The 25276-nt window shown below is 39.7% G+C and overlaps 1 protein-coding gene across 2 annotated transcripts; it reads right to left on the bottom strand.

The window, feature by feature from the left end:
• Positions 1-1222: 1222 nt before the first annotated feature.
• LOC125226048 (phospholipase A-2-activating protein) lies at positions 1223-25173 on the bottom strand. 2 transcript variants are annotated; one of them, XM_048129877.1, is made up of 16 exons: positions 24989-25173; positions 24654-24887; positions 24389-24579; positions 23809-23950; positions 22932-23086; positions 21376-21517; positions 20738-20918; positions 20221-20330; positions 10579-10668; positions 9566-9748; positions 8818-8941; positions 8423-8483; positions 7932-8057; positions 5858-6003; positions 2134-2258; positions 1223-1454 (listed from the first exon to the last, which is right to left on the bottom strand). In XM_048129877.1, the coding sequence occupies exons 1-16, from the start codon at positions 25123-25125 to the stop codon at positions 1292-1294; spliced, it is 2310 nt and encodes a 769-aa protein (XP_047985834.1). In that variant the 5' UTR covers positions 25126-25173; the 3' UTR covers positions 1223-1291. The 2 variants fall into 2 exon arrangements, with proteins under 2 accessions (XP_047985834.1, XP_047985835.1); XM_048129878.1 differs by lacking the exon at positions 24654-24887.
• Between the last annotated feature and the right edge of the window lie 103 nt (positions 25174-25276).

Below are 25276 nucleotides of genomic sequence, written 5' to 3'. Positions count from 1 at the left end.
GCACAGAAACGGTTAATTGCTTTTGACAAGACGTCAACACACAACACTAAGGGCCAGTTGCATCAACCACATTTGACAGACACACACATCGTCACTTAGCAGACTTCTATGTAGGCTTGTGCCGTTTCGTTCGTTGATCGGATCGCTCCGATCTCGTCCAATCGCTCCCACGAACTAGTTCGCTCTTTTAGGTCTTTTGCTCATTTAGTTCAGCAGACCAGCGACCACTGCGGTCGGAAAGATCAGAACGAATGGGACCGAATAGTGTCAAAATGATACGAATAGTCCACAGATAGTAACATTCCGGGCCCAAAGGTTGTAAGTAACCGAAGTTTAATATGAAAACTTGACTTTTTTTGATGCTCTGCTAAGTAGCTCTCGCTCTCGGTCGGCGCAGTCACACACTCGTTCTCGATCCAAACCGCTCGCGCTCGCCGATCCTATAATGAACTAAATGAGCAAAGACCGATTCTCAGAGCACGGAAAGATTCAGTTCATTTCGGTCATTGATGGGATTTTATTCCTAACAGTTCATAGTTCGTGAACGACACAAGCATACTTCTATGAAATTTATCATACAATAAAATTTAATGAACGCTTTAACGGTACCAGACGGTTTGGTGCAACCGGCCCTAAGTAAGAATAAGCGAAAATGATTCGCTAATTAACAGCCTTATGGAGAGTATCTTACAGCGAAAAGAGTAATATAAGCGTAATAATTGTACGTTTTGAGGTAATGAACATTGTAACTGTTTCATAAAAGATATCACAATCTGGCAGTACATAGTTAAATAAAGTAAATAACACACAAATTAATACATATTACTCTCTTCGTTGTCTTTATAAAAATCTTTTCTCGTGCGAGCCATTATAAAAGGCTGATTACACTTGTACGGCGATCTACTGGCGTCGCCAGTCCTTGAGACGGATTTGCACGGCGGTGATACACGTATTATAGCGATCCGAGCCTCGCAAGATATAAACTACTCAAATTATACCAATGCATCAGGCCCTTTTATTGTGAAGAAATTCTGTCATGCTTTCCGATCGCATTTCTCGCTCTATAACATAAACTGAAAATCGGATTTTTGAGAAAATAATGTAGAAACATCGTAGATCCCAACTTATATAGTATTATTTTGCTTGTATTTCCTAATGCGAGTCGTTTTAAAGGCCAGGGACTTGCCTTGAGAACACGGTGACTGTTTTTCTCGTTAACAAATTGTGCGAATCGGATTTTAGTGAAAACCGATGATGTAGAAACTTCTTCATATGCTAATGCAAGTCGTTATTATAAAAGGCTGAGTATCTGGCGGGAGCAGACTGCGATCTTGTTGGCGTCGCCACTGTCCTTCTGGAGTCGGTTGTGCACGGCGGGGTTAGAGACAATCTTGGTTTGGATCACGAGGCGGTTGGGCGCTTCGGCGAGCAGCGTGCCGAGACCGACTAGGCCCCTGTAAACAAAACTTGTATGAGGACGGCGCGTAGACTCTTTGTCACGTGCAAAAGTGCAACAGTTTAAGGGCCAGTTGCATCAACCACATTTGACAGACACATCATCGTCACGCAGCAGACGACTGTGGAAGTTCCCATACAATAAAATTTAACGAACGCTTTAACGGCGACAGACGGTTTGATGCAACCGGCCCTTAATGTCATTTTACAAACAAATCTTGTCGGCGGGGGTGAGCTATTCTCCTTTTAACATGACATATATTTAAAGTCACATACAGGTCGAACGCGATTAATTAACATTATTTTACCTTTTTTCCCAACGTATGTGACTTTAAATATGTGTACAAAGCGCGAGAACTTTAGTGTTATATAACATGACATAATTTGACATGTCTGGGTACGTATAGCCGAATGGCACAAACGCTCACGAAACGAAACGCTCGTAGACATCTATCTCTATCACTCTTGTGTATTGGCGCGACACAGCCAGACTACCTTTTGCGGCGTTTCGTTTTCGTTTCGCGTCGCAGAAATGCCATTCGGCTACAGCACCAGACGTTATATTAATATGGGACTAGCTCACCCCGCCGACCAAGCTAATTACAAACAAATAAATAGACTTTATTTCAGAACTAATCGCTGCTATTTGTTACTGATAAAGCAACATTGTGTATTTACCTGAAATAAGCTTCATTGTCTGTAATCTTGCTAAGCAGGTTCAGAATGCCTTCTGCGAGGTCGGCCGAGTCGCTCTGTTGCGCGAGGGCCACTGACAAGTTCAATAAGAGAGACGCCGCTGCTATCTGTTAGTAATAAAAAGAATTTAGAATTACGATTAATTTTACCAAATTGTTCGCATTGTATGGTTCCAATATCGGACGTCGGAAGGATTTCAAAGGCAAAAATCAAAGATGGCGGCTTAAATGTTATGGGATAACGGTCCTACATCCGATGTCGGATAATGCGAAAACGCACTAAGCGTAAAGCCAGGTTTAGACGAGCAAGTTCTTGCTGCAATAAATTGAGCAATAACTTGCGTTTTTGTTTACACTACATGCAATTTTTGTAGCACAAGTTACATCTGCAAGCTGACAAGCAAGTTCTTGCTGGAAGATTTTGCAGGACTGTTTATATTAGCAATAACTTGTGGCAACTTTTGTTGCATCAAATCGTTGGTCTGTTTAGACTACCTGCAATTTTTCTGTCGCAAGTCTCTTTTAGAAGTTATTAGCAAGATCTTCCTGGCAAGTTCTTGCATACGTGTTTAAATGGGACAAGTGTGTTGGCGATTATACCACAAGTATTTACAAATTTAAAATGCCCGCTCATAGTAAAATGCGTGCATCTGCGGCGATAATAATAGTAGTGGGTAAGAAAACACGGAAGAATCGGAAGTTGGTAAAAGATTGGATTTTAAGACGAGATGTTATAGGAATACAACGCAATTTATTAATCGAACTACGATAAAAAGAAGAACTTTCACGGTATAAAAAATTGTATAAATGAGTGAAGAAAACTTTCATTTTTGCTTGAAACTTTTAAACCATGTATTGAAAAACAAATTACCAATATGGGTAATAATAAATGTGTTAATATAATCAATAAATTTAATTAAATAAGTACCCATATGAAGTGAATTAAGTCGTTTTTTTAAAGTAGCTTCTAAACTTGACAATTCAATTAAAATGCATATGAACCCTCATTGTAAGTTACCATGGAGTTTTCAGCCGCAGCATGTGTATTGTGTATGTTGCCCAGTAGTATTATTTTTATTCCCATTTGCTTGTGTACACTTCATTTGACCCTTGACCGCTTTTACGTTGTTCCTCTTTTTTTTTAATTCTTGACCAAATTGGGTTTTCAAATTTGAAAAACTTTTTGTTTATTTCAATATTCGTAGTATGGAATTCTACGGCTAGATTAGCCAAAGCTGTTTTTTTCCTAATTTTGTTTCGATAATCTTTACACTTTGTGTCCCATAATTCTCCATGTTGCTCATAGTGCGATATCAATTTGATGACTTTGTCACGGGTCTAAACTTTTCTATCCGACATGCCAGCAAGAAAACTTTATTCCGTCGATAAAATAAACACAGAAGTTATTGCAGGGATATCTAAAATGTGTTTACACGTTGTACTTGCGGCAAGTGTTGCAAGTTATAAAACTTGCAAGAAGTCAACTTGCGGCGACTGTTTACACATGTACATTACATTGCAAAAGTATTGTTCTACAAGTTTTATTGCTCGTCTAAACGTGCAAGTTGTACAACCTACGATAATTGCAGAAGTTACTTGCCGAGTCTATTTTTTGATGTTTACACGCAGAGCTTGCAGCAAGCTAGCGGAAGTTGAAAAAATACAGAAGTTAGCTGTTTACACGACGCAAGTCACTCGTGGAAGTCAACTTCTGCAAATTTAATTGCTCGTCTAAACCTGGCTTAAGCCAGGTTTAGACGAGCAAGTTCTTGCTGCAATAAATTGAGCAATAACTTGCGTTTTTGTTTACACTATATGCAATTTTTGTAGCACAAGTTACATCTGCAAGCTGACAAGCAAGTTCTTGCTGGAAGAGTTTGCAGGACTGTTTATATTAGCAATAACTTGTGGCAACTTTTGTTGCATCAAATCGTTGGTCTGTTTAGACTACCTGCAATTTTTCTGTCGCAAGTCTCTTTTAGAAGTTAATAGCAAGATCTTCCTGGCAAGTTCTTGCATCCGTGTTTAAATGGGAGAATTATGTTGGCGATTATACCACAAGTATTTACAAATTAAAAATACCCGCTCATAGTAAAATGCGTACATCTGCGCCGATAATAATAGTACCTAGTGGGGAAAACACGGAAGAATCGGAAGGGGGTAAAATATTGGATTTTAAGACGAGATTTTATAGGAATACAACGCAATTTCTTAATCGAAGAACCTTCACGGTATAAAAAAATTGTAAGAATGAGTGAAGAAAACTTTAATTTTTTTCTTGAAACTTTTAAACCAAGTATTGAAAAACAAAATACCAATATGCGGGCTGCTTTTCCATCTAGGGTGCGACTTTACATCACACTTCGATATCTAGCGACAGGTAGGTAAATGACGAATGTGTGTATGTTGCCCAGTAGTATTTTTTTTATTCCCATTTGCTTGTGTACACTTCATTTGATCCTTGACCGCTTTTACGTTGTTCCTCTTTTTTTTTAATTCTTGACCAAATTGGGTTTTCAAATTTGAAAAACTTTTTGTTTATTTCAATATTCGTAGTATGGAATTCTACGGCTAGATTAGCCAAAGCTGTTTTTTTCCTAATTTTGTTTCGATAATCTTTACACTTTGTGTCCCATAATTCTCCATGTTGCTCATAGTGCGATATCAATTTGATGACTTTGTCACGGGTCTAAAATTTCCTATCCGACATACCAGCAAGAAAACTTTATTCCGTCGACAAAATAAACACAGAACTTATTGCAGGGATATCTAAAATGTGTTTACACGTTGTACTTGCGGCAAGTGTTGCAAGTTATAAAACTTGCAAGAAGTCAACTTGCGGCGACTGTTTACATGTGGACATTACATTGCAAAAGTGTTGTTCTGCAAGTTTTATTGCTCGTCTAAACGTGCAAGTTGTACAACCTACGATAATTGCAGAAGTTACTTGCCAAGTCTATTTTTTGATGTTTACACGCAGAGCTTGCAGCAAGCTAGCGGAAGTTGAAAAAATACAGAAGTTAGCTGTTTACACGACGCAAGTCACTCGTGGAAGTCAACTTCTGCAAATTTAATTGCTCGTCTAAACCTGGCTTTAAGAGACATGTCTGCGTAAGTAATACGCGGCGCGTCGAATAAGATCGCTACGAGCTCATACAAATTCAAACAAGTACGCTCTGTGGTGAGTGGCTGAGTTTGCTTTGTTGTATGGCAACACGGTTAAAACAACGTCAACATATCAATTTCAAATAAACTTCTTCGTAGATTGATAGGAGCTACGATCTCTTGTGAATCACTACGGTCGCTTGTAAATCAAAATGTTTATATTATATTCTTGTCCTTGTCTAACATGCGCGTTGGCACTGAGCTGTGTGAGACAGATAATGCAGTGAACGAGCGACTCTCGGGCTGCTAGGACTAAGATCTCGCCAGTCAGGTGCTGTCACTAATATATCTGTCTCTACCTTGCCTGTACGTTGACGCTGAGCTGCCAGAGACAGAAGATGCTGAACATTCTCTACTATATCTGTCTCTATTTTACCTGAGCGTTGGCGCTGAGCTACGTGAGACAGATGATGCAGTGAACTAATGACTCGCGCGCGGTTAGGACCAACATTTCGCCAGTCAGACGCTGTCACTAGTGTATTTGTCTTTCTCTATCTTGCCTGCACGTTGGTGCTGAGCTACTATATCTGTCTCTATCTTACCTGAGCGTTGGCGCTGAGCTGCGTGAGACAGATGATGCAGTGAACTAATGACTCGCGCGCGGCTAGCACGAGCATCTCGCCGGGCAGGTCGCTGAACGCGTTCACTAGCACGCGCATCGCTAGCATTTGGTTCGCTGGGATATTGCCTGAAAATAAACATTTAAATCAAGTCCAAGATTAAGGTGATCTGAAACTATAAAAGTCTTGAAGTCCCTTATTTCAACTACACCATTAAAATTATGTAGCCCAACAAATTAGGGCATAAGGAAATTGAGAGAAAAGACAAAGTGCTAATATTTGTGGCCAAAACGAGCGATTTAAGATTAAATAATTGAGAACTTTAGCGGAAAATTTTAAGAAATGGACATTCTTCTCAAGACAATTTTGGCACTATTTGCAGACTGGTAGAAACATGCTGTTATATGCAAAATAGTACAAATAGGTATCCATACTAATATTTTAAATGGGAAAGTGTGTGTGTCTGTTTGTTTGTCGGTCTTTCATGGCAAACCGGATAGTTGAAGGGATGGAGAGTGACATATGTAGGATACTTTTTGTTAGTTCTAATCCCCCACTTCCCTAAATTGGGGGGGGGTGTAATGATTGGTATAACTTTTTTTGGTATAGTAACATTTGATATAACAACATTTGGTATACACCGTGTTTCCGGTAACACTCAAAACCTCCGACACCCCAACTGATTTTTATTTTTTTAAACTCATCTAGAGTATTCATCTTTTAATCTGATGGTTACTTTTTTTTTAATTGAATTTTTAATTTTTTGTACAGCTCTACTTGACTTTTAGCTCTACACTCAATAAAATAATTGCTAACTTCCACCATAAACCACAAAACTATTTATTTGTGTACGTTACTGCAACGACATAAGGTTTACCAATAGACAGCTAAGATGTCACTGTAAAACACTTTAAAGCTTTGTCACAGTAAACTTCAAATTGGACAGGTAATCGCAGTAAGCAAATTTAAACCCAATGTTTAAAATGACAAGGTTGTAATTAGGTACGAGTTCAATTTGTTATGACTTATGATAAACATTAAGATTAAACTGACAAACAACGTCAAACTCGTAGCGAAAAAATAATCGTCCAAGTAACCAGCCAGTATTTATACCCCTAAATACTGAAAAAGGTAAACAACCTCTAGCAATGCGATATACACAATGTTGTCTTACGAGTACAATAGAATAGGCACGTAAAAAATAACTAATAATACAAATTTAAATAAAAATATTACCCCCATCAAGATATAGCTCAATCGATTCTACTCTCGATTCTGAACAAACTGTTTTCAGGTTTTTAGTGTTAAGTGAAACACGGTGTATATTTAAAGGATATAATTACTCATTTGACATAATTAACATTTGGTATAACCACAAAATATCTATTTTTATTTTGTATAATCATTATTTCGTATAACACTTATTTATAATAACCGTTATATGGTATAACTATCTATTGATATACGACTAGTATAATATAACTAGCAAACAGTATAAAATATTTCATGAATTAATTTTATTCTTTTTTGAAGGGATCACAGTTCTAACCTAACCTAACCTACTTTTCTGATAGCAGTACCTATGTTTAAGGGTCACAGTTCTAACCTAACCTATTTTTCTGGTAGCAGCGCGTTCTGTATAGGGGTCACAGTTCTAACCTAATTTACTTTTCTGGTAAGTGATGGATTTAATTTATTGTACATTTTTTGTTATTCTAACTGTGCTTTAGAAAGAATTTGTGTTATACAATTTGTTTATTATCGGAAATAAGCATTATACTCAAAGTATGTTATAATAAATGTTATTCGAAAAAATGGTCATTATATTAAATAAGAATTATACAATTTGTTAGTATATTATTTGTTGTTATATGATTCAATAATTATATCAAATGATCGTTATAACGACTAAAAATATATCAGAAAAAGTTATATCGATCGATACGCACCCATTGGGGGGGGGGTTGGAGGTTTGTATGCAGCATTACGCAATTTTAGAATTTAACGCGCACGAAGCCGCGGGCAAAAGCTAGTATGTTTATATTTTAAGACACACCTGGAGCTAATAAAGTCATTAAGTATTTGACGAAGTCGGGCCCATAGGTCGTGTCGAATATTTGACCGTTCACTTCTTTGTTCCTAACCGCTAACCTCGTCACGTCCAATACTGGGAAGAGGATTTCTGAAAGTGTAAAGAAATAACTTTAAATGGATGTTATTGAGGCTCTGGTGTAAAAGGGTACAAGTCTCGCGGAGCGCAGGTGAAAAACGGCGTATGTCCCATATATGAGTTATGCCGTTTTTCACCTGCGCTCCGCGAGACTTGTACCCTTTTACACGAGCCACATTATTGTTCTCTGCACAGTTGCATAATGAAATTATTTAAAACATTCGAAGCGTTTATAGGTTTTATACAGAGTGCATTTTGATAGAGGGGTCACTTAGAGCAGCACCAGCCCCCGTGTCAAAATACCTATCAAAATACACCATTTTATATGAAGCATTAATTGAAAAAAAAAAAATGAATGGATAGAAAAGTGGTATTACCTTTTGGCCATTCTAAAGTTTTCTTTAATAATGCTATCGTTTCTGGATTGTAAGTGCTATTCTGAAACAAAAAAAAAACTTTGTCAAATAGTGTATACTTATAAGATAAATGCGTTTTTATCTTACAAAATTAGGGTTCAAATCAAATATTTAATTGCGTTGTTTTTTTTTTGTAGTCAATGTCCATACTACCATACGTAAGTAAATTATAAATCGAAATAGATATCGTACATCAAAGAAAAGGCGATCAAGTCCACTGGTGGCGAAGCCGAGAATCGAACCTGGGTCTGGGACATACACGACTAACGTGGTGGTGGATTTAAAGGCTTAGTTTTGTAGTTTTTATAGAAAGCTCTTTTGAAAACCTCAAATAAGGATCGGTACATCTTACTTACCAGTTCGCCTAATTTGACAATATCAGCTAATTGTTGTTCAGTCAGAGCGCTCAGCCCATCGCCAACTTTGCTGTTGAATTCTTTCAGCTTGTCATGGATCGCTGTCAGGTTCGCTTGGTCAAATCTGGAATGTATTAAAGGAAATTAATTCGCTTACCCAATAAGTACCTTATAAAAGTAAACAAAGTCTCCGGCCTCGTCTGCCTGTGTGTCTGTATGTATGTTCGCGATAAATTAAAAAACTACGGAACGGATTTTTATGCGGTTTCCATTTACGAAGGGAGGAATTCTTGAGGATGGTTTAGATGTGTACTTTGTTAAGATTTTGTGTAAATTGGTCGGAAAATTGCGATATTTACTCATCAAGTCGGAAAAATTCACGACGGCTGACGCTTGTACTTACAATGTATGGTGAAGAAGTTCTTCCACTGTCACTCACTAAGACTTCCCGATGGTCTGGATCCGTTAGATCATTACCCCCCCACTTTTTATGACTGATTCGACTCTTCACTCATGACTGATGATGATCCGAGTTAAACGATAATCATACTTTAGATAGTTCCGTGTTTGTGAATCAGAAACAGCCCACTACTGTTGGGATGTGAACTGTTACGGCCCAGCCACGACATTGGTCTAAGCGCGACAGCGGTGAGCGGCAATTATACGTGCGAATGAAAAGTTCCATCGCTGTGTCTCGCTCCAATGTATGGCCGCCGCTCACCGCTGTCGCGCTTAGACCAATTATTACCTGATGTAGGCGTCGTGCGGTATGAGCGGCTTCTCATCAGACTGCGGGGCGGGCTGCGTGGCGGCGGTGGAGTAGGCGCCGGCGCCCGTGAACGGGTCCGCGGCGGAGGGCGCGGGCAACCCCGCGGCGCGGGACTCCGTGCCCGGCACGTAGCGGGACTCCCCGGTGAAAGGGTCGAAGTATCTGCGATACGATTAAATTCAATACGGATAAGTGTGCCATAAGAAGAAGTGTGTCTGGCCTTTATATTTGACCTTTTTACTCATTGTCACAGGTGTTTTTGCGAGTTTATATTTTGCTAAGTGCTACTCGTGATCAGTAATAAACGTATACACTTTGACATAGGTAAGCGTGCTCCACCGTAGACCGCATCATCACTTACCATCAGGTGTGATCGTGGTCAAACGTCTACCTATTCATACAAAAAAAAAACTTTCAATAAACATTGATCATCGGTTTATACAGGCCAAATCTGAAGATCCGACACACTTCTCATTATGACACAATTACCCATATTGATCTTATTGTTGTAGATTTGTGCTCAAGCCGAGACTTCTAATGTGTAAATATATATTGGTTTTACATACATACACATAATCACGCCTGTTTCCCATAAAGGGGTAGGCAGAGCACATGAACTACTAAGTTTCAGTGCCACTTGGCAAAAAGGGGTTGAAAGAAATCCAAATCGTGACATTGCAGTGATAGGTTGCCAGCCTCTCACCTACGCCAGAATTTAACCCAGATCCTACAGTCGACTTCTACGACACCCACGGGAACAAAGGAGGTGGTGAAAGTCTTAAACCGTCACCACACGGGGCATATTGGTTTTATAGTCTGAAAGTCACTTCGTCAAAAAAAAGTAAGCGCAAGAGTTGGCTTTCCCAAATTTGAATATCTTTTTTTCGAAAAAAATTAAAAAGTAGTAGAAACTTTCAGATTAACATTTGTATGTTAGACTAGTGTCTTCAATGCACTCTAACTCTTTGGCGCTCGAAGTAGTTAAAACTTACCCATTACTTGAAGCGGGCAGCGAATCCAACTTAGCATTTGTGATGATGAAGTTTGCAACTTGTTCTAAATACACTTGAGGCAAATCATGTCTGAAACAATGAAAAAAATTAAATTACAGCTTGGCAAAAAAGAGAGTAGAAATTGACATCGTCATGTCATCCCTTTCTTACCAATATGTGTGAAAAAACGTGACCACACTACTTTATTTATTTTTTATTTATTTAACCTTTATTGCACAACATAAAGTACAAATGGCGAACTTAATGCCTTAAGGCATTCTCTACCAGTCAACCATTGGACCAAACAGAAACTTACAATTGGTGCGGAAAATAAAACAGAAATTTAAATAGATATAAGTCACTATCTAAATACTATATGCATCATCAATATACATACATAAATAAGTACAATCATATACATACATAAACTAACTAAAATATATAATATACATATATATACATATATATAGTACCCATTTAACCATTACTGTCTAACAACGGTGTACCTGCGAGAAGTGTTTACGTAATTGACGTTTGAAGGAAAACTTGCTCTGTGCTTGTCGTATTGCGAGAGGGAGATCGTTCCAAAGACGAATTGCCTGCATAGCGAAGGAGTTGGACATGAACCCGGTGCGATAGAGGGGGATAGCGAGCTTAAGGCTCCGAGACTTACGAAGATCGCAATCGGGACGAGGAGTTATAAATTGAAATTTAGATCGAAGGTAATCTGGTGCAGCTGGATCAAACAGGATAGTATAGAGCATGCAAAGTATTCTAGACGACCTACGCTCGCGGATCGGGAGCCAGTTTAGTTTTCGGCGGAAGATGGAAATATGGTCGTACTTTCTGAGCCCGTAGATGAATCGGATGCAGTTATTAAGCAAACGATCCAATTTATTTAGTAATTCCTGCGTAATGTTTGAATAACATACGTCACCATAATCTATTACAGGCAATACTAACGCCTGAATAAGGAGCATTTTCGTGCTAACCGGCAAAAAGTGTTTAAGCCTGTAAAAAGACCGCAGCATATTCGTTACCCGGCGACAAACATCCGAGACTTGCGGAGCCCAAGACAGACCACTATCCATTAATAGACCCAAGTTTCTCACTTCCGGCGCGTAAGGAACCACACTGCCCGCGTAAAGGATCGGAGCCAACTGATCGACATTTACTAAAGAAAGCAAGCGAGGACTTCCGAATATGATGGCTTGACATTTGTCCGGATTAACATTGATGCCGAAATTACGAGACCAGGTAGAGATATTGGCCAAATCATTATTAATTTTCGTCACTGCTTGTTTTAAACGAGGTAAATCAGTTTGCGTATATATTTGTAGGTCGTCAGCGTATAAATGATGAGAGCAGAGGATCCTAGAAGTGATTAGATTTATGAAGACAGAAAAAAGGAGAGGAGACAGAATGCCGCCCTGAGGAACGCCAGAAGTCAGTTCACGCCAATCGGAGATAGCATCATCCGCCCTGACCGCCTGATGACGATCCTGAAGATAGGAAGAAAACCACTCGGTCACTGTTGATGAGATGTTTAGGTGTCTTAATGTAGCAAGTAACAAGTCATGATTAACTGCATTGAAAGCATTGGAAAAGTCGATCAAGACTAGCACTGTTAACTGAGATGTCTCCATGCCTGATCTAACATCCTCAACAACTTTCAGCAATGCGGTAGTCGTGCTGTGACCAGAGCGAAAACCTGACTGATAAGGAGATAGGAGCTGGTTGTTGAAGATGTGAGCAGACAATTTCTTATGGACAATGGCTTCTAAAACTTTGGACAAGAAAGGTAGTATAGAGATAGGCCGAAAGTCTTTCATTTCACTAGGATTAGCCTTCTTAGGTAATGGAATTACGTACGCTTTCCGCCACAAAGAAGGAAAAGTGCCAGTAGACATCGATAGATTGACAATATAAGTGAGAGCAGGTAGAATACTTTCAGAAATATGAACAATCATTAGTCGGCTTATATCGTCAAGACCAGTAGCATTCGATCTAATAGATGAAATAACGTTACTTATCTCATCAGCAGTGACAGGGGTGAAAGTAAATTGAGTTATGGAATTAAGAGGCAGGGCATTTATTTCTGAAACACTTCGATCTATTGTAAAGGGATCTAAATTGGAAGATTTAGCAAAATGCGAATTAATATCATTAATAGAGAAAGAAGAAAAAGACGAGGAATTAGTCTGGTTTACAGGCTTTCCAATGCCTAGAGTTTTCAAAAATTTCCAGGTATTTGCTGTGGAGGAAGAAGCAATATTGTCGTGAACATTTATTTGCGCTTTGCTGATCTCACCATCTGATTGCACTTGTTCCTAGCCTTTTTGAAAGTCACCCAGTTCTCTTCACAACGTTCGCGTTTGAACTTACGGAACGCACGATCCCGCCTTGTCATTGCCATCCGTACAGCCTCTGTAATCCACGGAACAGGTGGACGCTTCAGCTTGACACTACGATGAGGTGCGTGCAAATCATACAAATTTAAAACTAGCTTGCTGAACGAAACAGTCGCATCGTTTACTGAGGAAGCAGTTAAAACGGTAGACCAGTCAAGAGCTCCCGCGTCACGTCTTAATGCATCGATAATTAATTTCGCAAAGCTACGGAGTTTTACTGTCTTAGGTTTCAGTTTGGGAGGCCTAACACGATAGCTGACGAAAATTAGATCGTGGTGTGAGAAACCGGGTGCCGGGCACTGACCAACCTGATCCACATGATCCACAGAAGCAGTAAGAATGAGATCTAGCCAAGTATCGGTTGTGTCAGTATTATGATGCGTAGATTGGAGTGGAAGAATTGACATATCGGCAGACTCTGCAGCTACCCTCAACTTACGCGATCTAGAATTGCTTTTCAAAAGGTCGGTATTAAAGTCGCCCATAATTAAAATATGTTCATACTCAGTGCTGACTGTGTGAAGTAGTGTCTCGAAGTCTGAAAAATAGTCTAAAGTAGGAGGACAGTACACAACACCAAGGACGGCATTCGCTCCTTGCATGGTAACCTCAATCAACAAGTGTTCCAAAGAATTAGAGAATTGTGTAGGGGACGAGGAGAGAATTCTATAGGACAGTTCGCTACGCAAGTAGATGGCAACACCTCCCCCGCCTTTGCCCACTCGATCGTTTCGCAGTAACACATAGCCGGGTAGACAGTACAGAGTAGAAGCTAAACTAGGCTTGAGCCAAGATTCAGATATTAAAATTACATGTACCTTTGAACCAGAGAAAGTTTCGAGTAGGTCTTGGTAATGACAAGGAATGCTTTGGGCATTAAGGTGACAGACATTCAAGTGTTTATGAGCATTTTGGAAAGTGCGTGTTACGAAGTCACCAAGGGTGTCAGGCGTGGATATTGAGCAATCAAGAGAGTGAAAAGAAGAAGACAAATCACAGGCTGAATGGTATGTTTCGTCATCTGACATAACAGTTTATAGAAATAGGTACACAAAAATATACTATATAGCTATAAATAAATATATATAAACATTAACTAATATAATAAAGCATGCAAATTACGCAATGAAGCACGCAAAACTTATTTCGGTTTGACCCGCCAGTTGACCGTTTACACAATGAATAATTCAAGTATGTAACAATAAAAACTAAGATACATGACACAGGAAATAAACGTAGACATATATAATCTAAGAGTAGGCATAGAAAGAACAAAAAAAAATGATAAAATGATAAAAAAACAAGAAATTAAAATTAACAGAGATCGCACTATGCAGTAACAGAACGCAATGAATGACAGACAGCTACAGCTGTCAATGTCAGTTTTGATTTGCGATCTTAGTAGTTGGTGTTTGCGATTGCGCATTTATGTGACGTATTTACGGTAGATCATTGAATTAATTATTTAAAGGAACAAAAGAGTAGATCTGTGGGTAGATCTAACCTGAAGATCAAATTATCAGTGCGCTCTGCAAAAAGGAAACATATGCCCAACAAGATTAACAACAATATAACGCTACGGATACAAATCACTTTCGTCTCGCACTTCTCATAGCCTTAGGCGGCTCGGCGGCTGCCTGTGGCGCTGACAGAGTGTTTGTTGTAGGCGCCGGAGTAGTAATTACCGCCGGCGCAGGCGCAGAAGCTCCATCAGTCGCAGCAGCATCGGCCGTGGGGGTCGGCGCGGACGTGGTCCTAACTGACTCATACTTAGACGACAGGTCCTCGAGCTGCTCTGCTGTGGTTATACGTTCTCTCTTACCACCAGGCAGCTTAATATATATATTGCCGTCAAGACTCCACACATTGCGCATCCCAAAGTGGTTTCTTGCTGAGATGAACACTGCTCGCCGCCGCTTGGTCATGAACTCAGAAATGACAGTAGTGGAGCCCTTCAGTGATGTCTTTTTATGCCACACAGTATTCCTCATATGCTGGTCTGTGAACCTAACAAGAACAGATCTGGGGCGGCCGTCAGCTCTAACTCCAAGACGATGACAGACGGTGATGGAGTCTCTAGTTACCTCCGGTAACTGGAGGTTTTGTTGGCATATTTTGACTACAGAATCTGTGATGTTCTCATTGGCCTCCTCAAGCATACCGTCAAAGAGCAGAAACTTCCTGCGATGCCTCATCTCAAGAGTATCCACAGCATTGGTCACACTGAGGATCTGCTGGCTGAGCAATTCAAGCATAGCTGACACCTGCTCCTTAAATGATGTCACCTCCGCGCTGAGGCTGGCGATGGTGGTATGAGTAGGTGACGCTGTCTTCAGTGCCATGTCCAATTCCCTGAACCGTTTGGCGACGGTGATCTCCAGTTTCTTCTGTCCATCCAGGATTTTATCCATAGCGTCCATGTCAACAGTGTTTATGTGAAGAAAGTGTTTGAGTGTCAAGTGATAGTAATGGGTGCAAAGGTCAACTGGTAGGTAGACTGTATTTAATCACTCAAATGGCATGAAATATCTGTGCCCACACTGGTACTAATTAGTTGTTTAATAAAGTTAAAATTTTGACTAAAATTTTGTGTTTAATTTAATTATATAACGTTGTTAAATGTAAGTGTTATGTGTAAATATAAATAATATAACGTTGTCAAAGTTGATTGTCAGGGTGAAACTGTGCTCGTGTTATTTAGCATATGTCGGCCTTAAAACTGTGTAATTTCAAGTGAATACTATACCAAAGTGGTTGTGACTATTCGCGGAACTTCTGATAGTGTTATTTTTCCTTAAAACTAAGTACTTTTTACAAAAAACAGTGCAAAACATTACCACTTGACACAAATCTGAACTAAATTTATCAACCTACCCACAACATTTTTTATCAATAGTGTTGCCAGTGGAAAAGTTAAAAAAACCCACAAAAATGGCTGGAAAAAGTACAGAAAAATGCACTAACTGCAAGAAAATACCAAATGAGAAGAAAACATCAGTCCTTTGTGATTCTTGCAAAAACTTGTTTTGTGGAGATTGTCATGGGCTATCACCAACTGAGGTCCGGGTGATTGAATTGAAAACTGTTTCTCGGGTTATGAACTTCTTCTGCCCCGAGTGTAGGTCTGTAATAGCTCAGTTACCAACGATTATGAAAAAGCTGGACATGCTTACTGATGAGGTTCATAAGCTTCGCATGCGGCAGAGCATGCTTGCAACAGAATCAGCAGTACGAGAAATAACGGAAAGGAATGAGAGGGCAAACAATGTCATTATATTTGATATCCCCGAGTCGATGAGTGAGCAAGCTGATGAAAGGAAAGAACATGACATGCAAGAGACTGTTAGTATAATAAGCAGTGTTTCCAGCAAAGTAAGTTGTACTGGCATGAGAGTGTTTCGCCTAGGCGCTAAATCCAGTGGCCGTGCGGCGCCGCGTCCGTTGAAGGTAGTCTTACGCAGTAAGAGTGACGCGCTGGAGGTGCTTCGCAACAAAAAGAAATTGTCAAAACCCTCATCTGTCAAAGCTGACCTTACACCCCTTCAAAGGGAATATCTTCAACATTTGAGAGAAGAGCTTAATAAGCGCATCAGCGAGGGCGAAACAGGCATCACCATAAAATATGTTCGTGGCCACCCAACCATAGTGGAGGCTACACCGACAAAAAACCATTAGATCTAACAAACAACTGCCTTACAAGTGTTCAAGCCGCGGCCCTGAAAAATGACATTGGTGTCGCCGTTGGAAGACCATCTCTGCCAGCAATATTTACAGTCACCATACTTTACACAAACATCCAATCTGTTTCTCCTAAGATAGATCTCCTCACTGCAAAAGTTAATGTCCTCAAACCAACTATAATTGTGATCACAGAAACCTGGCTCAAACCAAACATACCTGATTCCTTGATTAAGATTCCTGGCTACGACCTATATAGAGATGATCGAGTGGAAAAACGAAGTGGTGGAGTGGCTATATATGTTACTAAAACTGAACATGTCACGGCAAAATTAAACAGCAATTATAACACGAAACATACCTCATCTGAATGCCTCTTTTTGGATGTGGAAATTGGCAGTTGCAAATTCATATTATGTGGTGTGTACAGAGGTCACGACTCGTCGCTAGATCAAGACAACATATTGCTCGACAAAATGAGTGAGGCTTCAGAAATGAATTCAGTCATTATTATGGGAGACTTCAACTATGGTGGAGTGAAATGGCCTCTCGAAAACTCTGGTTATGTAACGCCAAAGGAAGATAACTTTATACAGTGGTACAAAAATGGTAACCTCTATCAACTAATAGACAAACCTACTAGATTTCGTCAAGGGAATCAGCCATCATACTTGGATCTTGTTCTGACAAGTGACGAGCTTTTAATAGCTAGCATTGATCATCAGGCACCAATTGGCAAAAGCGATCACGTCTGTTTGGAAGCTACCATTCAACTACAATTTAAAAAGCCTTGCATGAAAAGAGAACTTAGATACAACTATAAGAAAGCCGACTATGACAAAATTAATGAGCATTTAAAATTAACTCTACTTCAAAAGATTACTGGTGTGGTAAGCATCGAAGAACAATATAACATGTTCCTTACCGCGATGAATGAAGCTGTTTCCCAGTTTGTACCTCGAATAAAACCTAAACCAATTACTAATGATAAGCCATGGATTACCAAACAGATAAAGGACTTAATAAAACAAAAAGCAGCGCTTTGGGACAAGTATCAGTTAACTGGGTTGGAAAATTCTTACAAAGAATACCGGAAAATAAATAACAGAATAACAAATTGTATTAGAGCAGCCCGTATGAGTTATGAAACTAATTTACTAGCAACTGGGCCGAAAAAGTTTTATTCTTATATACGTCAGCAATTAAGTTCAAAGGTCAGTATACCCACGGTTCTAAACAATGGACAAGGAAACGCGGTAACCAGCCCGCCTGAAATAGCCGAAGCTTTCGCTGACCAGTTTGCGAGTATCTACCAAGTAGAGCCACAGGGTCAATTGCCATGCCTAGAACAAACCTGTAGAATTAACGACTGTATTTCGGACATAACATTCTCGGCAGATAAAATTCAACGAGCAATCAAAGAAATGAAACACGACTCATCACCAGGCCCAGACGGCGTCCCTGTCATACTTTTGCAGAAATGTGACGCAGTTTCTAGTCCATTATCAATAATGATGCAGCTATCGTATGACACTGGTATCTTGCCGGAGCAATGGAAAACCGCTAACGTGACCCCGATTTTCAAGAAAGGAAGCAAGTTGGAGCCAGCAAATTATCGACCAATAAGCCTAACCAGTGTAGTTTGCAAGGTCATGGAAAAATTAATAGTGAAACACATTAGAGGATTCCTTACCCAGCACACTATTATAGGTGACCAACAACATGGCTTCTGCCCCCACCGCTCGACTGTGTCCAATTTACTATCCTGCCTTTCCTCATGGACAAATAGTTTCAATGTAAGGGAGCCTACCGACGTAATCTACTTAGATTATGAAAAAGCTTTCGATAAAGTCCCCACAACAAGACTTCTTTTTAAGCTGGAGCACCTGGGCATTAGAGGGAAGCTATTAAAGTGGATTGAGGCGTTTCTGCGTCATAGAACACTCAAAGTGAGAGTGGGTGATTCGATGTCATTGCAACGAGATATTCACAGCGGAGTTCCACAAGGTTCAGTGTTGGGCCCTGTTCTGTACATTATATACACTTTTGACTTGCCTCACTGCTTAAACTGCAGCATCAGTACTTTTGCAGATGACACTAAACTATTCGCCAACCCATTGCTTGACTTTGATTTGCTACAAGACGACCTGAACAAAGTATGGAACTGGTCAAAAAGATGGCTCATAAACCTTAACATTTCAAAATGTACTGTTCTGCACATAGGCAAAAATAACCCTCGTTATGTTTATAATTTAGACAATGCTCCCCTAAAAGCTGTCAAGACACAAACCGATCTGGGCGTCAAAATCACAGAGGATCTAAAATGGGAAGAACACATAACATCGATCGTTAAGAGAGCAAAGAGTCTCATCTACCTCATAAGAAAAGCTTTCGGGAATCTGACGCCAGATATGATGCTCAAAATTCACAAAACCTATGTTAGGCCTATATTAGAATACGCGTTTCAAGTGTGGAGCCCTTATTTTATCAAGGACATCGATTTGTTGGAGAAGGTTCAACGCAGCTTCACCAAAATACCGAAGAAACTTAAAAAAATGTCCTATGAGGAAAGATTGGAGTTCCTAAAGCTTACAAGCCTGAAGGAGCGTAGAGAGCGTGGAGACCTGATCGAGACATACAAAATACTAACCCAACATTATGACCTCAAAGATTTTCATAAAATGCTAGAACGTAATAACAACACCCGTCTGAGAGGTCATCAGTATAAACTGGTCTCTCGCAGGTCATACAACAATCCTCATAGACATTTCTTTAGTAATAGAGTGGTAAAAGCTTGGAATCAGCTCCCGGAGGATGTAATATCGGCCCAAAGTGTAAACGAATTCAAGAATAAGTTAGACAAGCACAGTGCTAATTCCACATAACACCTGAAACCTCTACCGACAACTGGATACAGGCTTTATCAGTTACTACAACTGCCTGCCTGCTTTACAAATAATAATAAAAAAAAAAAAAAAAAAATTATTTTAAATAATTTACATAAAGTAAATAAAGATGACTTGTAAACTTTTGTTCTTGTAAAATAAAGATGACTTGTAAACTTGTTACTTTGTTGCCACTTTTTGATTTCTACTCTTTTTAGGGTTCCGTACCTCAAAGAGGAAAAACGGAACCCTTATAGGATCACTCGTGTGTCTGTCTGTCCCTCTGTCACAGCCGATTTCTCCGAAACTACTGGACCGATTTATTTGAAATTTGGTACACATATGTAAACCTGTGACCCAAAGACGGACATGTAATTTAATTAATTTTTGCCAGACAGTACATCCACGTTAGTCAACCAAATACTGCAATGTACAATGAAACAAGCTTAAGACCCGGTTCACACTTGTCGGGTGTCGAGTTTAGTTTATTTTAATTGGACGTTCTGGCGATTTCGTGTCGGAGCCGACAAGAAATGTCGAACGTTTTGCCAGCCGACATGTCCGGATGAAAATCGTGTTGGATCTCACTCGCATAGGAGAAGATTTCTCGCGTTAAACATGCCCGTAACTGAGGGTAGTAAGTAAGAATAATTAGTTCAGGAACTAACTTGTGTATGAAGGCTTGTGCGGCGACCCAGGGGTCCTCAGTCTTGTTGAACGGCAGCTTCAGTGGCGGGGCACCGTCCTTGATGTCCACGCTGAACACGAAGTCATACTCCTGCAAATACATCAATATTATTACACAGGTTTCTCACAATACTGTGTGAACATTGTAAAGCACAAAAAATTCAAACTGATGCCATACAACTCAATAAAATAAACAATACTAGTATGCATTAGACAGAGCAATAGATCATGGACACAATGGACATAATAGTAAATGGATGTCTAAGGAAGAGGCTCGCAGTCTGGCAGTAAGTTATTTTGCCTTATTTAATGTTTATAAGAAAGACTTTATTTACTCCCAAAATTGAAGATCTTTAATACCATACTAGTCAGTGCCTCATTTAGTCTTGCCCTCAGTGGGTGAGTTGCTCCCATGATACAAGTAACATTTGAGATTGGTGCCACGACCAACCACTTAAGTCTGACAGTCTATAACCTAGAGTAGTTTAGCTGACTCACTTTCCCTTGGAACATGGTCTTGCCCTCAGTGGGTGGGTTAGCTCCCATGACGTCTCCGACCTCGTCCCAACTGCAAGCGGCCGCGTTCCACGAGTAACATTTCACGTTTGTCCCACGACGGATTAGTTTGGTCTGCCCGTCTGTTTTGCCAGGCTCTAGAAGGACTTCTGGGCCAGGCAATCTGGAAATTAATAGAAACATGATTATGAAAGATTTCTGCTTCAATTACTCATACAAGTGCAATTGGATTTGATATGTTTGCAAGATTGTATTTTGCAGTAGTAATATGTACGATATAAACACCTTTTTTACATTCTGATATTGAAAATAAATGTGTCTCTTAACTTCCAACTTAGGTAAATCCATTCTGCTATAAGGTTGATTATCTTTCAGATCAATATATATATTTTTATATATTCAACCTTAAAGCAGAATGGCTTTACCCAAGTTTGAAGTTAAGCGACGCAAATAATAACTCCATCCATTAATAAGGGATTTGCTGATTATGTATCATTTTTTATTTCTTTTAAATTATTTTTTATAACTAAAAAATATTAAACTACACCAAACAAACTACAAACAAACTGCAAGCAAACTACACCATCACGACATAAGATTACAGGCTACAGGCTACTTACTCAGAGAGCTTGAATCCTCCGATCTCCTGCTGTGAGGCAGCTGCCAGCTTCTCAACATCTTCTTCGAACTGCTTGAGCGTCGCTTCGTCAGCGTAGCGAGCCGGGTCTTTGGTGAAAACACGTACTAGGCCGTCGCTGGAACCTAGCCATTAAAAATACATTTGAATGATAAACATGATATATATAAAGCCTGTTTTTATGTCTTCTTAGCATGTAATAAAACTCTAAGAACAAATTAAGAACTGTTTATATGTTTTTATATTGTTTTGTAAATGTTTTTATATTTTATTTTTATATACATATTGTAAAATACCTAGCCTAAGAATGAAAATAAATACTGAGAATAATAATAAAGACGTTTATTCAAAAGTTTGAACACAGGTACATAATAAAAGTACACAGGTATGCTTACAAACTAATTGAAGAGGTAAGTGGCTCAGCTAATGTCTGTGCCAGAGGGCTTCGAGGCGCAACGGCCACAAGGACTGCCAGCAACGGACGCTGTTATTCTGCCACCACCAGATTTATAGCTAGCTAACTAATAACTAACAGTAAAAACATTAACGCCATTTCGGACAGGATAGCATAAACTGAACAAATGCAAGGTGTGTGGAATTAGGTACTATCTAAAAATATTTTTCTTAAGATGATAAAAAGAGAGATGATGTCGTAGAGTGATATTTTTGAATGTAAAGAGCGCGAAAGAGAAAAGTCTCAACCAAAAGTGTATGTTATCCTTCTGGAGGTCCAGTAAATAAGCCTTACAACGTTTTTTGAAAACCGCCAGGGACTTACAGTTAACTATGGGTGGCGGCAAATTGTTCCAGCATTTAGATGCAGCATAACGAAAACTAATGATGAGATGATGTCGTAGATATTTCTTAGTAGTCACTTCCAAAGCCTCTGGACTTGGAGGCCTTGGACTTGTTTTCTTTGTATATGACATTTATTTCAGTTCATGTAATAAAAGATGCGAAATAACAGAAAACTAATTTGCGCTGTTAGTCAATAAATTGTAACCTAATGTTGGTAGTTTAACTACTTTTGGGTAAAAATAAAAATTTTAGTAGGAGGTAGGGCATAGCGAATGATATTCCGCTTTGTGTGGTAGGACACAGCACAGCAGATATCATCTTGATCGAATCTACAGCAGAACCCAACTGGGGAAGTACCTCCGCCTTACAGAATACCGCAGCCATATAGCACTAGACCCTACTCATAGTGTTGTGTTCCTGCCGGTGAGTAAGGCTGCCAGAGCTCAACGAGGGTGCGGTGTGCTGGTGACGGAAGTCTACGGAACTAATTTGTTCCGTCTATTGTCCTTTGAGTCGTCAGCAACCCGAACCCTCCTTGAAACTTGTACACTCATTTTTGCTGTGTACTTAACACAGCAAAAGGGAGTGTACAAGCTTCTAATGGGAAGGCAACGCGCATGTGACACTCCTTGAGTTGCAGGCGTTCATAGGTTACGGTGACCGCTTTCCATCAGGCGGACCGTATGCTTGTTTGCCACCGAGTCAGGCACCGACATAGTATGAAAAAAAATGAAGGTTTACCAGTAACAATGTCCCCGTTGTCCATGCAAATGACGCTCCAGACAGAATGCACGGGCAGGCGGATCTCTCGCACGCAGTCGCCGGCGGACCAGAGGCGCACAGAGCCGTCCTCTCCGCAAGTTGCAAAGCCGTTCAGGCCTTGGTGAATGCTTATACTGGTAACAGAAGTGAAATATGATTAAGTGACATCAAGAACAGCCGCGATAAACTTAGGCAGCGTTCCCACTTATACGTCGCGTGTCTCGGGGCGCGCAACGGGCGTCCGCGCCACGCCGCTTCAGTGTAATTCAAAAAACGTCTCCTCAGTACATTTTGTATAGAAAAGACGTAAGACGCGCCCCAGGTGGCGTGGCGGCGGCGGGGCGCGCGCCGCGCCGCTTGGCGGCGCGCCTTACGTCCTTCCTATACAAAATGTACTGAGGAGACGCTTTTTGAATTACACTCAGGTGGCGTGGCGCGGACGCCCTTTGCGCGCCCCGAGACACGCGACGTATAAGTGGGAACGCTGCCTTACAGAATAGGCTAGTTTCCTACTAGTCAAATCAGCTTCTTTTTAAGAACTGTCAAAATGATTTGCTAATAATAAATGAAATACTGAGGAGTGACATGGTCAAGTCATTTAGAAATTATGTTTAAACATAACTACTGTATATATTTTTCTTCTAATTATGTGATGCTTTATTTCGTGCACTGCATAAAAAAGTAGATTATTCCTAAGTAAACTAGCCTATTTAAGCTCTCTGGGACCTTGAACATTTAAAGAACTCCTTAATTTTGGCATGATTTAAAATTGAGTGTTAATTTTTGTCCTACAGGTCTTGGTCTCTAGGTTGAAAGGTTAAAGATACAAATAAGTTCTTGGAGTAAAGCTTCTTACCTATAAATATAATTAGAATGTCCATAGTAAGTGTTAAGGCACTCTCCTTTGTTAGCCCACAGTCTGATGGAGGCGTCATTAGAGCAGCTCAGGAACGAGTCTGGGCCAGCCACAGCCAGTCCTCGCACACAGTCAGTGTGACCTGGTAAACAAAGCTATTTTAAGGGACATTGCTCAGAGTATCCTAGACTCAACAGATAGTTTAATAAGTTTTGGTTTGTGAGTTATCAAAAAAACATTTTTTTATCGTTGAATTATAAAATTTTCTTGGTTTGTGATATGAAAGAAAAAGCAACCAAGTTGTATATATAGTGCCTGCTACTGGAGATTGTTTTAGTTTTCATATATGTGATTTTCTTCAGTTTTAATTTATATAGATAGTATTGTGACTACTTTAAAATAACAAAAGTTAAAATATTTTCATTTGAAGATAATCTCACTCTAAAAGTTGTAACTAAATTAAATGTAAGTGGTTGACTAAATTAACATCCTATATTTTCCAAATATTATCAGTCAATAAATAAATATTGTTTTGTTGGGCCTGGTTAGCTTCAAACCATATTTTATCTAATAAGATTACCTGTCAGTGTAGTTATAAGAGATCCATCCTTTTTCCACAGTTTAATAGTTTTATCAGCAGAGGCTGTGGCATAAGTTCCGTTACCCAGCTCCACAACTGCCCACACTGCTGCTTGGTGACCTTTCAGAGTTAATGGAGTGGCATGGGGATTGTTCACATTCCATACTTTAGCTGTGCTGTCCCAACTTGAACTGTAACGTTAAATATTATATCAAAATTAACCCCACCATCATGACCTTACTCATGAAACTGATGAATAATATACCTCAACAAAATTCCCGGATCAGAACCTGGTGTAACACTACACACGGCATTTTCGTGATCTTCCAGGGTCAACACGACGCTGCCATCTTGTAAGTTATAGCCTAGAATTGTATTGTCGTTGCTGCCGGTCACTACGATGCCCTCCGGAAAAGCTTCGCAAGGCGGCAACCAACAAATACATGAAACGAAGTTTTTGTGCCCTTTGTAAGTGACTGCGTTGACGAAATCCTTAACCCTGATCAGAATGAACAGAAAACATCCCAATTAATCCACAAAATTTCAATTTCATACAGAATTTGCACTTAAGTCATAAGATGATTGTACAAAAACACTAACCCTTCAGGGTGCCATAATTTAGCGGTTCGGTCGCGAGAGGCAGATAATATACAACATTCTTTGGTCTTCGCCACACATCGCACGTCTAAGGAATGACCATATAAAACTGCACTAAGTTTATAATCCGGTACAGCCATTGCTGCAAATAAATATATCTTCAACGGTATCGTACGTGACAATCGAATCGAAACAATCGCGGTGAGAGAAGTTGTCATGTCATGTCAATTTTGAAGTCCTAAACTATTTGAGGCATACTGAAAAATGCAGAGATTTAAGCTAGGAACATAC

This window comes from Leguminivora glycinivorella, chromosome 5, assembly GCF_023078275.1.
Source record: "Leguminivora glycinivorella isolate SPB_JAAS2020 chromosome 5, LegGlyc_1.1, whole genome shotgun sequence".
NCBI classification, from domain to species: Eukaryota; Metazoa; Arthropoda; class Insecta; order Lepidoptera; family Tortricidae; genus Leguminivora; species Leguminivora glycinivorella.
Note: the sequence above shows the minus strand (reverse complement) of the source record. Positions and strands in the feature narration are given on the sequence as shown.